The sequence below is a fragment of the Pelodiscus sinensis genome, chromosome 3 (assembly GCF_049634645.1).
Source record: "Pelodiscus sinensis isolate JC-2024 chromosome 3, ASM4963464v1, whole genome shotgun sequence".
NCBI classification, from domain to species: Eukaryota; Metazoa; Chordata; order Testudines; family Trionychidae; genus Pelodiscus; species Pelodiscus sinensis.
Genome location: NC_134713.1, coordinates 87,893,266 through 87,909,934, shown reverse-complemented (window position 1 = coordinate 87,909,934; position 16,669 = coordinate 87,893,266). Strand labels below are relative to the sequence as shown.

Below are 16,669 nucleotides of genomic sequence, written 5' to 3'. Positions count from 1 at the left end.
TTTGTAACCATGCTCAAATGAAAATTGGGGGTATACCTTTAAATTAAGTATATATTTATTTAATAACACTATTTTAAAGTATTTATTTTACTTATACAGGCAGTCCCCGAGTTACGCGGATCCCACTTATGTCGGATCCGCAGTTACTAACGGGGTTTGCTCCGCGGCTCCCTGGTTTGCTGGAGACCAGCAGACCAGGGAGACGGGGAGCAAAGCCTCTGAGGACGCCGGCAGCTGGACAGCCGCAGCGCGTCTGGGCTGTCCCGCTGCCCGCGTGCTCCACGGCTTTGCTCCATGTCTCCCTGGTCTGCTGGAGACCAGCAGACCAGGGAGACAGAGAGCACAGCCTCTGAGGACGCTGGCAGCGGGACAGCCGTGGCGCGTCTGGGCTGTCCCGCTGCCCGCGTGCTCCGCGGCTTTGCTCCGCGTCTCCTTGGTGTGCTGGAGACCAGCAGACCAGGGAGACGCGGAGCAAAGCCGCGGAGGACCCGGGCGGCAGGACCATGGTGCGTCTCGGTCCGCCGCCCGCGTCTCCCTGGTCTGCTGGGGGGAGCGCAGCTAATACGCCCCACCCCCCAGCAGACCAGGCCTTTCTCCAGACGCCAATGGTAGAGCAGCTGGGGTGCTGCCGGTTGGTCCCGCAGCGCCGCTCTGGGCGCTACTGGACCAACCCGGCAGCACCCCAGCTGCTCTGCCCCAGGCATCCTGATTCAGCTGCTGCTGGTCAGTTTCGACAGCGGTTGAATCAGGACACCTGAGCAGAGCAGCTGGGGTGCTGCTGGGTTGGTCCAGTAGCGCCCAGAGCAGCACTGCGGGACCAACCGGCAGTGCCCCAGCTGCTCTGTCCCAGGCGTCCCCAAGTCAGCTGCTGCTGAAACTGACCAGTGCTGACTACAGGAAGCCCGGGGCAGAGCAACTCTGTCCCGGGCTTCCTGGAATCAGCCGCTGATCAGTTTCAGCAGCAGCTGACTTGGGGACACCTGGGGTTCCTAAGTTGAATCTGTATGTAAGTCGGAACTGGCGTTCAGAATCAGCGGTTGTTGAAACTGATCAGCGGCTGATTCCAGGAAGCCCGGAGCAGAGCAACTCTGCCTCTGGCTTCCTGTAGTCAGCTGCTGGTCAGTTTCAGCAGCTGCTGAATCTGGACGCCAGTTCCGACTTACATACAGATTCAACTTAAGAACAAACCTACAGTCCCTATCTTGTACGTAACCCGGGAACTGCCTGTACATTGTTTTAGTTACTGTTATTATCATAACAATATGTTAACTTTTTTCCTGTATTAAAATGCCAAATATAGACCACAGAATTTCTTAAACCAAGGAGCACAGGCTGTGCTTCAAAGAGCTTCCCAATTCCCCCCCCTCCCCCTCCTATTTTACCTTCCTTCTGAAGTGATTATTCTGAAGACTTCATCCTGTGTGTAACTCAGCATATAAATAAGAGTGAGGAAAGATTGAGTTGTGGTTAAACCTCTACTGTAAGAGTTTATACTCCTGAGTTTTTTTCCATCTATGTCATTAATTTTCAATATGCCTTTGGACAAGTCATTTAATCTCTCTGAACCTGAGCTTCTGCATGTATAAATATTAATATTTATATATTAGACTTTCTTCCCCAAGGGTATACATATTAATGTTTGTAAAGTGCTTTGAGATCCCTCCTTGGCAGGCATTCTGTATAACTTGGGTGCAAAATGTTGTTGGTATTATTTATCATTAACTTTAGACAAGAAGAATAGCTTTTTTCCCTTATTTCAGCTCCAGTGAAAAGTGAAGGCGAGAAGAAAGGTAAATCAATTAGTTTCTCTCCACTGAAGTTCATTCCAGCTTTCAACTGTTGTAAGAAATGTTTCTTTCCTTCAATGACACATTTGAGATGATTCCCCTCAGCTCATGTGCTGCCATCAAATGGCTTAATCTAGTCCTACTGTGATAACACAATTGTCATTTCATGTTCTGTTGCTTCCTTTTTACTACATGCCCACAGCTCAATATCAGTCACTGCAATTATTCTGGCTAAGCAGAAGATGAAAGGCTCTTGTTATCATTTTACAATACATGAGAGAGGGGAAAAAAACTTTCTATAAACTGTGTACACTGGTTTGATTGTTTACTCTTCGCAGAACATGCTCTCCTGTGTTTGTTTCATTTTTCCCTTTAGGACCTCTCTGTAACATGAACATGTGCCAATGTGGGCGTTATATTTGATATTTTAGCATTAAGGGTCCAATCCAAAGCATTCTGAAATCATTGGAAAGGCTCCCATTGGGAGACCTTAGATTAGAACATCATGTAACTCTGAGTGTTCTCTAAAATGTTATCTCTTAAATTAACCTGTAACAGCATAAAGTGTATTAGACTGCACCCAGACTACATTATTTTGCAAACAGAGCCTTTGAAAGATAAAGTAGTTTGGACATTTCAGTTAGTACTTTGTTAATAATATTTGGCTATATAAAATGTCTCTATTTGGCTATATACAGCTTTCTTGTTGGGGAAAAATACATTAAAAATAACTTTTTGGGGACCTAATTTTGGTTTGTTAACCCAGAATAAACCTGGAATAATTCTGTTGAATTCAATTGAATTATTTGGGATTTAAATGTGTGTATGTGAGACCAGAATTTGGCTCTGCATTGCCAATATTTCTGAAAATCTATGGTGAATTTTTAAAGTATGCTTTTAAAAGAATGGTCTTGGCACACCTGTTAGTTATATTACTAAAAATGGAATTGGTTTCTACTATTCAGCAAGTGATTTTCAATCTTGCTCTTTATCGCTTCTGTTATATTTATATGTCGTTATAAATTTAAAGAAAAATGTAGTTTTCATCAGATGAAAGTTGGAATGTTGGCTCCATTGAAGTTGATGGCCAAGTTCCCATTGACTTCAAGGGGTCAAGATTTCACTCCATGTGTTTAAATGAACACTGCGTTTCCTTCTGGTTTCCCAAAATAACAGCACTAAATACGTCTCCAGTGGAGTGCACTAATTTGCAACAATCAAGGCACAGAAGATAGCTCAAGGGAAGGGAGTCAGGGAAGAGGCAGAAGCACTAACAACACTTGGTTTTCAGTCATCAGAACACTAGTCGTGGGCACATTCTTGAACTTTTAACAGTCATTGCTAGATTATGAATTGAAAGACGGGAATGAGGTAATTGCCTTGTGAAGTAGGAGGCTTGTCTCTGGTTATGAATTTATAATTAAGGAAGAAATGTTAGGGGGATTTGATATTTAGAATCCCTTTTCAACAAGTTTAATATTTCCCCTCTTCGCTTATTTTCCTCAGTTTAGTATTCTTTTTCTCTCCCCCACCAGGATATCTCCCCACAGAAATAAGAAAATATACATTTTTACAGACTATCCTTACCTTTCACATTTCAATTCCTTTTCTAATTTTATATACTATTTCTGTTTATTATTTTCTCTTCTACTCTGTCCTCATATCTTTTACTTCACACATAATTTTGACAGGAAGGGCAGATAGAGAATCTCTCTCATAGGAATTTGAGCAAGAGCAAACTGTATTTAATATACAACTGTTATCATTGACCTACCTTTTACCAGTGTTGAAGATCAGGTTGAAGAAAAGGCCGAAGTTTATCTTTTAAACTTTTAAAGGCCAAACTTTATCTTTTATGTGTTTTATTTAGATATTTTTGGAGCCCAGCAAAAATTTTAGAATGTCAAACAGCTGAGGCAACTGGGGAAAAAACAGCAGCAGGGAGAATACAAGCTGTTGTTGCAATTGCCTGAACCACACAAAATTTGTAACCCAAGGAGGTGGGAGGTGTTATTTCCAGCAGGTATTTACTCATCTGTGTGGCTTAAAAGAAACAACCTGGCTCCTGCCATACTTTATGTTCATCTGCTCTGTGATGCATACATGGAGAGAGCTCTGTTTTAGAGGCAACCTCCTACCTGTTACCACTACTTTTTGCTTATTTTTATCATTCTCTGAAAATTACCTTAGGCCAAAAAAATGGTTTTTTGACACATTTTAGCCATAAAATTTTGGTCAACATTTGCTAGTTTTACTTGAGGATAATTTTTCCCATAACTTTAAAAGTCATAGATGTTCCTAGCATTTAGATTAAAATTGACTGGCTCATTACCTAAAATGTATTATACTACCTACACACTTGAGTTCAATTAGGACTATATCATCTTGCAGGTATGTCACGTTGCAACTATAAACCATACTGTACATGCAGCTTTCTCTAATTATTCCTTTCTCATTTAAATACACACCCTCCATCTCAGAAAGCAAGAATAATGAGACAAGCAGTCATAAAAAATGAAGTGGTGAAGATTGAGTGACACTTTCTAATGAGCATACATGGTGTGTGTAGCATTTATCAAATATGAAAGAATGTGAAAGACAGACAAGTGAAGAATAAGGCAGATGAAAGCTAAAATAAGTCATCTGCACTGCCAAGTGTGAGGAATATTTACATGGAATTCTTAGGAACACTTTTTGCACATGGATATTGTTTTAGCCACTTCAGTTCAAAAGACCTGAGCCCTGGAAAATAGACTTAGCTTTGGCTGTGAAGTTCACAGCTGTACTTTGTGACTTATTTTAATGAAAGAGAGTAACTGGATTAGTGAGATGAGGATTTAAATATCAGTTTCTAAAGGGAATGAATCAACACATAATTCAAACCCTTCATATGAAGGAATGTCTTAATTTTCTACTTTGTCCACACTACAGCAGTTCAATGTAATTTACTTTCCTCTGAGGTTTGCATCTCCTTACCCACCTCCCTAGCATATAATCCACATCAACTTAAAATGCCATCTACATCACACTGTGTCTGAGGGAGATGCTCTCCCACTGTCATAGCTTCTGCCACTCTTTAATGGTAGAGGCACATTGATGGGAGAGTGCTCTCTGGTCAGCATAGTGTGTTTTGACCAAACATGCTAAATCAACACTGCTACACTGAATCCGTGGTGCCAATTTATTGCAATAGCAAAGACAAACCTAACATTCAAATTTCAACAAATAGTCTGGTAGCAATTTAAAGACTAACAAATATGTAGATGATATCATGAGCTGTCAAAGTTTCTCTGATCAAATCTAACAGAGATTGGTAATCTTTGTGAAGTGAGTTGCTAGAAAGTTGGTGTATATGCTGGATTTGGAGGGGTATCCAAAAGGTGAAGAGCTCTATATACATTACCAATCACCTCAACTGTCCAGCTGCATCTAGACTGGCATGATTTTGCGCAAATACTTTTAACGGAAAAGTTTTTCTGTTAAAAGTATTTCCACAAAAGAGCGTCTATACTGGCATGTGCCTTTTTGCTCAAGAAATTAATGTGGCTGTCTACACTGGCCCTCTTGTGCAAGAATACTTGTGCAAGAGGGCTATCCCTGAGTGGGAGCATCAGAGTATTTGCGTAAGAACCACTGATTTTGTACATTACAAAATCAGTATTCTTGCGCAAATACTCGCGGACAGTGTAGACAGGCGGCAAGATTTTGCACAAAAGCAGCTGCTTTTGTGCAAAATCATGCCAGTCTAGATGCACCCTCACAATAATAGTGGCCAGGATGGTATTTTCAGGTAGATTACTGATGTTTTGAAGTTTCCTCAGGAAGTCAGTGGTGTGGTGGAGGTAGCTTGGAGTGCTGGTAGCATAGGGTCTGAGGAGGGAGTCTATCTGCTACCCAAGATACACAAACCTGGAAATCCCAGACGACCCATCATCTCAAGCATTGGCACACTTACCACAGGATTATCTGGCTGTATCGACTCCCTCCTCAGACCCTATGCTACCAGCACTCCCAGCTACCTCCGTGACACCACTGACTTTCTGAGGAAATTTCAAAACATCAGTAATCTACCTGAAAATACCATCCTGGCCACTATGGACATAGAAGCCTTTTACACCAACATTCCACATGAAGATATATTACGGGCCAGCAGAAACATCATCCCCGATGACAGCAATGCACACCTGATTACAGAGCTCTGTGACTTTGTACTAACCCACAGTTACTTCCGATTCAGAGACAATTTGTATCTTCAAGTCAGCGGCACAGCCATGGGCCCCTGCATGGCACCACAATATGCCAAAGTATTATCCACAGTCTACAACCTATCTTGGAAAAGAATCCCTCACTCTCAGAGGCCATGGGAGAAAAACTTATTTTCACTTACAGACAACCCCCCAACCTGAAACAAATTATTTCCAGTAACCATGCTACACAGCTACAGCATAAGCATCCAGGAACCCACTCCTGCAATCAGCCCAGGTGCCAACTCTGCCCACATCTCTATACAAATGAATTCATTCTGGAGTCAATCACATCAACCACCAAATCAGAGGTTCATTTAACTGCAAGGCTTGCACAAGCTCTGTGCTCCCCACCATCAGCCCAGTCCCTGAACCTAGCCATCTGGGGCTCTCTGGTCCAGCAATATATGTGGTCCTGATGGACTATGGATGTTGCCAGACCAGAGAGTCATGGATTTTAGAGGTTCAACCTGTAGTGGCTTTTATCCTTTTGCAGTACAATTACTTAAGATTAGCGGTGCACACTGATCAATGTATATCATGTAGACATTGACAAGTGCATTACATGATCCCCTCTTATTATATGAAAAAAAATCAAGATATTCCACAAACTGACAAAGACCCAGACAAAAATGGATTTTTGACTACTTAGCTCCCATAGGGTACATCTAGACTACAGGCTTTTGTCGACAGAGGCTTTATCAACAGATACTGTCGACAAAGCCTCTGTCGACAAAGAGCATCTAGACTACAACCACTTCTGTCGACAAAGCAAGCCGCTTTTTCAACAGAGAGTCTAGATGCTCTCTTTTCAAAAAGCATAGTGTGGATGCAATAGCGCCTTTTGTCAACAGAACTCTGTCAAAAAAAGGCGTTATTCCTCGTAGAATGAGGTTTACCTCTGTCTACAAAACTGCTGTGTTCTGTCAACTTACTGTCGACAGAATTCGGTGGTAGTGTAGACACAGGTATAGTTTTGTCGACAAAAGTCCACTTTTGTCAACAAAACCCTGGGGTGTGTCTAGACTACATGCCTCCTTCGACGGAGGCATGTAGATTAGCCAGATCGGAAGAGGGAAATGAAGCCGCGATTAAAATAATCGCGGCTTCATTTAAATTTAAATGGCTGCCCCGATCTGCCGATCAGCTGTTTGTCGGCAGATCGGGGGAGTCTGGACGCGATGCCCCGACAAAGAAGCCTTTCTTCATCGACACAGGTAAGCCTGGTTTCACGAGGCTTACCTGTGTCGATGAAGAAAGGCTTCTTTGTCGGGGCATCGCGTCCAGACTCCCCCGATCTGCCGACAAACAGCTGATCGGCAGATCGGGGCAGCCATTTAAATTTAAATGAAGCCGCGATTATTTTAATCGCGGCTTCATTTCCCTCTTCCGATCTGGCTAATCTACATGCCTCTGTCGAAGGAGGCATGTAGTCTAGACACACCCCTGTAGTCTAGACACACTGTATGCTGGCTAGATAAATTGAAAGGAAGTCTTCCTGTGATTGAAACAATTGGCCATAACAATATGGGATACGGTACAGTTGAACATGCCAATTTAGTAGTATGACTTAAGCCACCACTGTATATAGTTTACCACATGTATATTTACTTAACATGCAACACTACTCTAAAAAGTAATAGACAGAAAGTTGTAGCCTGATCTGTAGAGTATGTATATACTGATAACGTAAGAATCCTCAGTTATCACTTTGAGGGTTGACAAGTTCTTATCCCAAGATCAAGTCCAGTATCACTTAAATTATTATATATGCACAGTTGCAATGCCCACACTATAGGAACCCCTCTATATTTACAAATAGTTTATAAATAAACTTAAGCAAGCAAAGGCAACTCGGATTTAAGCAAATTCTGAGGTAATTCATCTCATTCTGCTATGTGTAATTCTCCCAGGAGAGTGGTTATTTTGTGGGAAGGTCTCTCTCTTGATTTTTTGTTGACAGGTTTCAATTTCATTCCAATGCCAAACTGGATAACTTCCATAATACCAAGTAAACTGCAGGACAGAAAAAAACATTTCTTCCCTAATGCTAGGTAGTTATGTAGAATTTGCAATGAATATGGGAAATTTACTGAAAAAGCTATAGCCTTCAATAGAAAGTTCTACTTAACCTCTGTATACTTCACTCTATCTGTCTGTAATGTGGGTATAGATAAATAATATCCATTTTATAGAACTGTGAGATACTTGATTAATTAATAACTGAAAATCACGGTTGAGCTCCTCAGCTTTTTATGAAAAGCACATCAATTATTACAATATAGTATATTATACACTATTATTTATCTTCCCTGAATCAGTGCAGGACTATCTTTTTTTGGTTGAGAGATGGTATAAAAACAGAGTAACCAAATTAGGACACAAATTGAAATGGCTGAATTTTTGTTTTTATAATTTTAACTTCCAAAATGTTTTTTTTTTCTCAGAACCTGAAGTCAAAAAAGAAGACAAGCCAGCAAAGCCAGGTAACAATGAATACACTCCATTGTGGAATAGATACAGAATATCTATTCTCACCAGATCCTAAATTAGGGTCCAAAGTCAAAATTTTCAATCCCATATGCATAAAGTTAGGCTTCTAATTCTGTATTTAAACACCTAGAATTGAAGTGGTTTAGTGACTGAGTAGCACTGGACCCACTTTCAGTGGGGTTGATGTTCTTAAATTACTTAGGAGCTTTTGAAAAATTTACCCAAAATGACTTTCAGCGGAGCTTAGCCCAAACTGTTGGTTACATTTGTGCAAACTAATTCAATTGAAAATTGAGGAACAAATTAAAGAACAAAATGTTATTTGGTAACACCAGTTTGAAATATTTACTCTATTTTATATGTGCTTTATTTTAGTTACTATTACCACAATGCATTAAGCGCTTTTTGCTTGTATTAAAATAAAATAGTAATTCATTCAGTCCAAATAACAGACACAGTTTAACTTATGTGATTGCTAAAATAACAGGCCACCAACTATATAGGGCTATGTTTTTATTGATTGTTAGGTATAATATAGGTTCCCTGGCATATTTTCAGCATTTTCAACATTATTCTGCTTAACTGTCAATCAGCGCAACATATTGAAAGACTCTTAAAGGCTGTGTCAAGACTACACAGTTCTTCTGGGAAAAGATGTGGTAGCTTTTTCCGCTTCTTTTTTCAGAAGAGGCTTTTCCTACAGTGGGCCAAATGTTGGGGAAAATCCCTTTTTCGGAACATCCCTTCTTCCTCATAAAATGAGGTTTACAGAACTGCCGAAAAAACGTGTCTGCTTTTCCAAAAAAAAAAAATTCCTTAAACTCTGCAGTCTAGATGTACCCTTCCATACTTACCACACCTGATTAATTATCCAAACACATTCCCCCACCCGGGAAACTATTACCATATTCCAACATGCAGAAAATACTGCACGTAAGTGCTTTGAGGAAGACTGAATAGTTAAATACAATTCCAAAATTAATGAGTCTTGGTTTTGATACTTTAAAAAATCCCCTACTTTAACTATGTGATATTAATTTTCTAAAATGTGCTTTTGGAAGCTTGCAACTGAAAAAACAGTGGCATTAAAGACCAGTCATTATTCCACTAGGTTACCTCATAATTAATGTGACAAGCAAGATGTAGGGAGGAGGTAATCTCATAAACATGCCATAAAGTAATTAAATGTCAGTATTTCAAATGATATCATATGCATATGTTTTCCCTTGAAGTCCCTCAGCATGTTCTTACTTTCCATAAATGTATGCATTCTCCACATTTTAATAATCTCTATCCCACCTTAATTACATAATACATTGAAGCAACTGCACAAAGACATGGGCTTTTTTTTTTTTTTTTTTAACACTTAAATGAGATTAGTCAATAATAGAGAAGGGTCTGAGCAGTTAAGTTCAGAATCAGATCCAATTTTTTTCTATGGGGTATGGGTTTCAGATTTTAATTTGGTGCATTATAGAGATAACTGCTAGCTATGAAATGCAGCTTGAAATATTTATTTCATTTGAGGGGGGCTGGTCCGAGCTCAACTCTGAACAATAACAGCACTTGCAAACACACATGAGCACCCTGTAAAAGAATGATGCCTTTGACCCCAATGATTTCTGATTTCCTTGGAAGCTGTTTTTTAATATACTTTAGGTATGATCTGTGTGGGTTGTATATTGCCTGTAATCTAACAGCAGGAAAATTTCTGGTACATCTAAAGGTCAGGGTTTAATAATTATATTGAAAGAGTATTCTCTAGGCATCTCAACACACATGCCAAAGTAATGAATACAATGCACATACTTAATCTGCCTTTAGCTGTAATTTCATTCTCTCTAGTTCCATCTATGGAAGATTTGTCCTCTTGGGAGCTTGAGACTTACAGTACTTTAAAGCCATTAACTTTTAATGCCTTCATATGCGATTACTCTGTTTCATCAAGATCTGCATTTCCCAGTATTTCTGTTCATCTGACAGACAGAATGTATGAACTGAAGGAAGATCTGGATCATTATTGCTGTTCCCCACAGGCGTATAGCTCAGATTTAAGTTAGAGTGGGTCCTCTCAGAAAATATCCCCATGTAGTCTATACCTCTTCTATACCCCGTTGTTTACATGCATACCAAAGAAGTATCAGAAAGGTTCTATTTTCCTTCATATTTGTGTGGAACAAAGTGCTCCTGAGCTGTAGTGTGGGAATAGAGCTTAACCCTCACCCAAAAAATAAGGTCAATTCATTCTTTAGTTTGAAATGCCTAGGCTATTTGGAGTGTATATATAAGGCAATCCAAATGGAGATATATTAGAATTAGAAATTATATGAAGTCAGATATACTAGAATTGGCTTTATTGCTCCTCTACTGTAGTTATAGGATGGAAAAAACAATAGCTTTCATTTGAGCACTCTATTTTCTATTTTTGATTTACTGTAGCTTAATGCCCTGGAAAACCTAACTGCATTTATTAGTTATGTTAAACTAGATCTTCATTAAGGAGATTTGCCTTTATCAGTGCACCAAGTCATCACAGTTATTCAGAAGAGTGATTGTGAAACTCTGCTCCATGGAGCTTTCTAGCAGCACACAGGCCTACCAGAAGAGGCAGAAACTAAGAAGAGGAATGGTCTACCGGTCACAAGGCTAGCCTTGACTTGGAAGACCTATGTTCAATTTACAACTTCACCACAGACTTTCAGAGTGACTTTGGACATGTAATGGTATTCCCAATTTTAACACAAAATTAAATCTTCCTTCGCTCACAGGGAAGCTATGAAAATAATTACCTTGAAAACTGTTTTGAGATACTATATTAAGGGGAACCATTTGAATACCTAAGACAGAATTTGTGAGGAAGGTTGAAAGGCCAGTCTATGTTCAGGAGAGCTGTTTTATTAGGTAATTTTGGTGGGGAGAAGGGGGGATAATTCAGTCCACAGGGTTTTTGTTTGTCTACTCTGCTAACTACCATGCTGTTTCCCTCTTATCTGTGTTCCTTCAATTGAGTTCCTATTGTCCATTGGGTGTGAAAGGTTAACTGGTAAGCCTCACCCTTATTAGGTCATGATTACCAGTTCTAGTTAACTGGTGGGGGCTGGAGCAGCTCCCCACCGCCATGTGCAGGGGGTTGCTCCATCACCTGTCTGTGGCAAGCCTGAGTACGTCACAGGCAGGGGCTCAGGCCAGGTTGGGGCAGCCCCATCTGTAATGAGGGTTGGCGGGTGGAAGGCCAGCCACCCCTCCTTTTAATCAGTTAGCCAATTAAACATCACATTTAACCAGTTAACCAATTTAGCAGGTTTATATATCCCTAATTGCCCAGGGGCTATTAGAGCAATCTTCACTGGTATAGTGAAGTGCAAGACAAGAAAGGCATGACCTCCTCTTTTTTCAATCAACTTGCTGCTTTTAATTTACTTGGGGGGGGGGAGTATAATTTTACTACATGCATAGCAGAATCAGTCTCCCCACTGCTTAACAGGCATCTACTTTCTTAAGGCCTGACAGGGCTCAGAAGAGAGCAATTTATTATGATGAATCAAGTCCACAAATCTTGAAAACTGAGAAAATGGCACATTGCATTCAATCAAGAGGCAATAACTTTATGAGAGTGGATAAATTGGTCAAGGACAGGGTGAAAATTCCTGATGAATTCCATTCTAAAGCTTTTTTTTTCAAATCTGTTTAGTCTGAGATGTACTGAAACAGGCCAAATAACACTAATCTAATTTTTCTGCTGGTTTGTTGATAACACACGTAATTCGCAATCTGAAACACCCTGTACCAACAAGGACAAAGCTGTTTCATCCAACTTTAAATTAAAACTGTATTGAAGATTAAGCAGAATCATGTGACACATTTTAACTCCTGCTGCTCCCTGAAGTAGTTCCTTGGAAATTTAAAAGGAGCAAAGCACAAAGCAGAGACACACTTAGACCCTATTCAATAAAGCACTTTAAGTATGTGCTTAAATTCCTGTGAAGGCATTGCTACTTAGCACATGCTTAACATTAGGCATGTGCTTTTGTGAAGAGGGATGGATTTAATTGAATGCTTAAATGATTTCCTACTTAGTACATCAGAGAGAAAAAGGTATACAAATTCCACATTTTTAAATTTTTTTCCACTTTGTTTTGGATAAAATATTTGATTTGGCTGAGGTGGGTTTTTTTGTTTGTTTGTTTGTTTTGGTGGTAAATCTTCATTTAATTTTCTTTTACAGTGGTTTTAGAAGCCCAAAAGGTGAAAGACACTAAAGTAGTCCTTCATCCTGCTGCTGAAGGTATGCCTTCACTTTTTATTTTAACATTTCTATCACATTTTGAAGAGAGAATCCGTTTAAACACTTGACGATAGGTTCTAACACTCTAACTCATGCTGCATAGTTCCTTACTCTCTGGCTGTGTCTAAACTGGCATGATTTTGCAGAAATACTTTTAACGGAAAAAATTTTCCATTAAAAGAATTTCCGCAAAAGAGCATCCAGATTGGCATGGATGCTTTTGTGCAAAAAGTGCTTTTGCGCAAAAGCATCCATGCCCCATATAGACGCGCTTTTGCGCAAGAAAGCTCCGATGGCCATTTTAGCCATCAGGCTTTCTTGCGCAAAAAATTAAGGTGCCTGTCTAAACTGTCCCTCTTGCACAAGTATTCTTGTGCAAGAGGGCTTATCCCTGAGTGGGAGTGTCAAAGTATTTGCGCAAGAAGCACTGATTTTGTACATTATAAGGTCAGTGCTCTTGCACAAATTCAAGCAGCCAGTGTAGACAGCTGGCAAGTTTTTGCACAAAAGCGGCTGCTTTTACGCAAAATCTTGCCAGTCTAGATGCACCCCCAAGGTAGGCCCTCTGAAGTCAACAGGAGTTCTTGTGGAGTAGAACTTCTTCTATGTAACATACATAAAGGGGACAAAATTTAGCCTTTTTATGCCTCAAAGTATCAGGTGCAAATTCTAGGAAACAAGTTCTGCCTTTGGATGTCACAAAGAGATTCTGGTTGATTTCACTTTTCCTTTGGGCCTTTTCTTGTAATGTATTTATGGACAAATGTCATGGTAGAGTGAGTTTCAGGTGCAATCCAAATCGCAGTAAAGCCAATTGGAGTCTTTGCTGTGTAACTAGTTTATTATATATATTTAACTGTGCAATCAAGGACAATGCTTCTCAAGCTATAAAATATTTTTGTATTATTTTTGTTACCACTTAGTAAAATAAATGGTTCTAGAATTACATCTGTTTCATTAATAATAAATTATTTTCTTGTAATGCATGTTCACACTCATTTGCTCACACACAAAAATGTTCACTGTCTGAATAGTAAACAACATGTCAAGTTTTCCATCTAGGTGACAGTAATCAGTAAGCCTGTTTTGCTTTTAGCCTTACCAATTTATGGTTCAATAAACTGAAGGGATCCTCTTCTCAATCTTATCTGAAGCTAATTTACAGGAATATGCTGTATATAATTAATACCCTTCTTGGCATTCAAAAGAGCAAGCAAGATTCAAACATAATTTGAATTAAATATAAAAATAGTAATGGGTGAAACTACCAAGTCTGGTTACCAAGAATAATTCTGGATACCACACAAGAAATTTGAGAACCATCTTATTTGGGGATAAAATCTAGATAGTTTACTGATCAAATTAGTTGACCTCCAGTTACTTGAATGAAGTGCCACCTGTTTACACCACATCCAAGTTTGGACCTCTATTTCCTTCTCTTCATTATTTAAACTTGAAATATGGTAGGTATATGATTTATGTAGGGTCAGGTGCTGTCACCTTTACTCACATAGAGCAGTACTTTGTTCCACAGATAGTCTTATTAATTTCAATATGATTGCTTCCAGAGTAGACTACTACTTAGTATACTACTCAGTAGAAAGAAAGAAAGCATAATGTGGCTCTTCGTCTTTTAACCATGGGCTTAATTAATTTCAATGGTATATTTCTGAATATCTTGTCATGTCACTGATATTTAATGGTGATCTTCCTTCTGTCCCATTTTTATAAAAGCTGGGGAAATTATCCAGGAGACATTCTGATATTTAATTTGTTTTTATCCCTGTGATGGGACAGATACCCAGCCCAGTTAGGAGCCCTCTTAGAACAGTCAGCCTCAACCTGGCACAGCTGTGAGGTTTGTCAAGTCAGGAGATGGGTTCTGCTCAGGGCAAGGTGGCTCTGTAAAAGAGTAGGACTGCAATTCAGAACACCTCTGCCACTAGACAAAGGAGAAGCTGACCAGGCATGTTCCTTGGCCACATAGGTCCTCACAGAAAAGGAGAAGGGCTGGTATTTTTTTTCTTCCCTATGGCCTAGCACTCTGAATTTTTGTGAGTTGCAGATGTATACTGATTTAATTTCATCCTATAAAAGGTAGATGGCCTGAACAACACTGTTGGAGGTCTGTAGTCTAGATTCTGAGACAGGAGCAGTGCCCATCCTTTCCCTAAGGGGTACGTCTAGACTACAGGCTTCTGTCAACAGAAGTTTTGTCGACAGATACTGTCGACAAAACTTCTGTCGACAAAGCGCGTCCAGACTACATTGAGTTCTGTCGACAAAGCAAGCTGCTTTTGTCAACATGGTAGTCTGGACGCAAAGGACAGTTTCCATTCAATAACACCTTCTGTCGGCAGAAACTCTGTCGACAGAAGGTGTTATTCCTCGTAAAATGAGGTTTACATACGTCGACAAAACTGCTGAGATCTGTCGACGTTATGTCGACAGAACTCATCGGTAGTGTGGACGCAGGTATAGTTTTGTCAACAAAAGTCCACTTTTGTCGACAAAACTCTGTAGTCTAGACACACCCAAGGAGAGGTATAATCTTCCATACTCCAAAATTGGGAGGAAATGTCAGAATATAAATGTATGGAAAAGAAAGTTATGAAAAATTTCAATCGAGAGATGTCAAAATGCCTTATTTCACTTTGATTTGACATTAATTTGTGATCACCTGAGCTGCTTTAAGTGCTGAAATGCATTGTGAATTGTAATCAATTTGCCTCATTGCCTCAGGCCTCTCTGTAGGCCAGGTTGCATAATTGGACTTCATCACCCAAGATGCACCATGGCCATGAGACTCCTATGATGCACTATGGTAGTTCAGCCAGAGGGAAAACTACAGGGAATCATGGAAGGTAGAGTCGAGCCAAGGAGCATGGGCTATAGAGGAGAATGATGGTATGAAACACCTGAATTACAACTTTCGAGACACAATAACAGCATAATGGACTAATGTCCAATTGACCCATGTAATTTTTCATTAGGTTTGATAAACCAAACTGTTTTGATTCTGGTAAACTTGACCCCAATGTAAATATTTTGTTTTGATTTTTCCCAGAACAAAATTGAAACACTTCAGCATAATCAGAATTTTCTCATGTAAAATTTCAGTTTTGCAAAAACTGCATTTTCTGTCAAATAATATTGAGATGGAAAATTCCTGTCCAATCTAATTAATATTTAGTGTATTTCATGAGAGAGAGGCATGACCGTAAGGTTAAAGTCTTGGATTCGGGAATTTAAAAATTCAAATTCCATTCTGGCCGTGGTTCCCTCTGGCTTTGGGTAAGTGGCATTGCCGTTTTCTATTCATAACATGTGGACAAGGATAAAGTTACTATCTCACTCTAGAGAGACAGATTCTGATCTTGACATGGAAGTCCGATGTGAATTGAAGCAAATTATTTAATCTCTCTTTCTCCAATCTTCCATGTGTAAAATGGAAATTATATTTTCTTCACAGAAGTGTAAAGACTTAATTCTTAATGTCTGAAAATAATTTGAGAACTTTAAATAGACTATACTGTAATAAATAATTATTAATGAGATTATAGAGTTGGTCAAATAATGTCCATCATTATTGATGAATTTCAAGAGTTCAAGAGTTTTTGTGTTTCATTTGCTTATCTGTAACAATTATTTATTTATTTATTTATTACAGTTTTTAAATACTATCTTGTTAGACTTGTTCTGGCCATTATTTCAGCTCTAGAAATAAATATTTTAAATTGGCACTTGCTATAAATTTAATTTGCTCAATTAAAATTCATAGCTGGGAAGGAATTTCTTGTTGGTTGGCTGGTTGGTTGGTTGGTTTGCTTTGTTTTTTTTGTTTTGGGTTTGTTTGTTTT

General features: G+C 39.3%; 1 protein-coding gene across 20 annotated transcripts in view; it reads left to right on the top strand.

Annotated features, from left to right (window-relative positions):
- TRDN (triadin) overlaps positions 1-16,669 on the top strand; it is a 322,289-nt gene that overhangs the window by 258,295 nt on the left and 47,325 nt on the right. For 19 of the 20 annotated variants that reach the window (XM_075924079.1, XM_075924088.1, XM_075924085.1 and 16 more), the window contains 3 exons: positions 1,761-1,790; positions 8,479-8,517; positions 12,750-12,809. In XM_075924079.1, coding sequence (XP_075780194.1) covers positions 1,761-1,790; positions 8,479-8,517; positions 12,750-12,809 — 129 coding nt within the window. The remainder of the gene's footprint in view (positions 1-1,760; positions 1,791-8,478; positions 8,518-12,749; positions 12,810-16,669) is intronic. The other variant, XM_075924086.1, reaches the window with a different exon arrangement.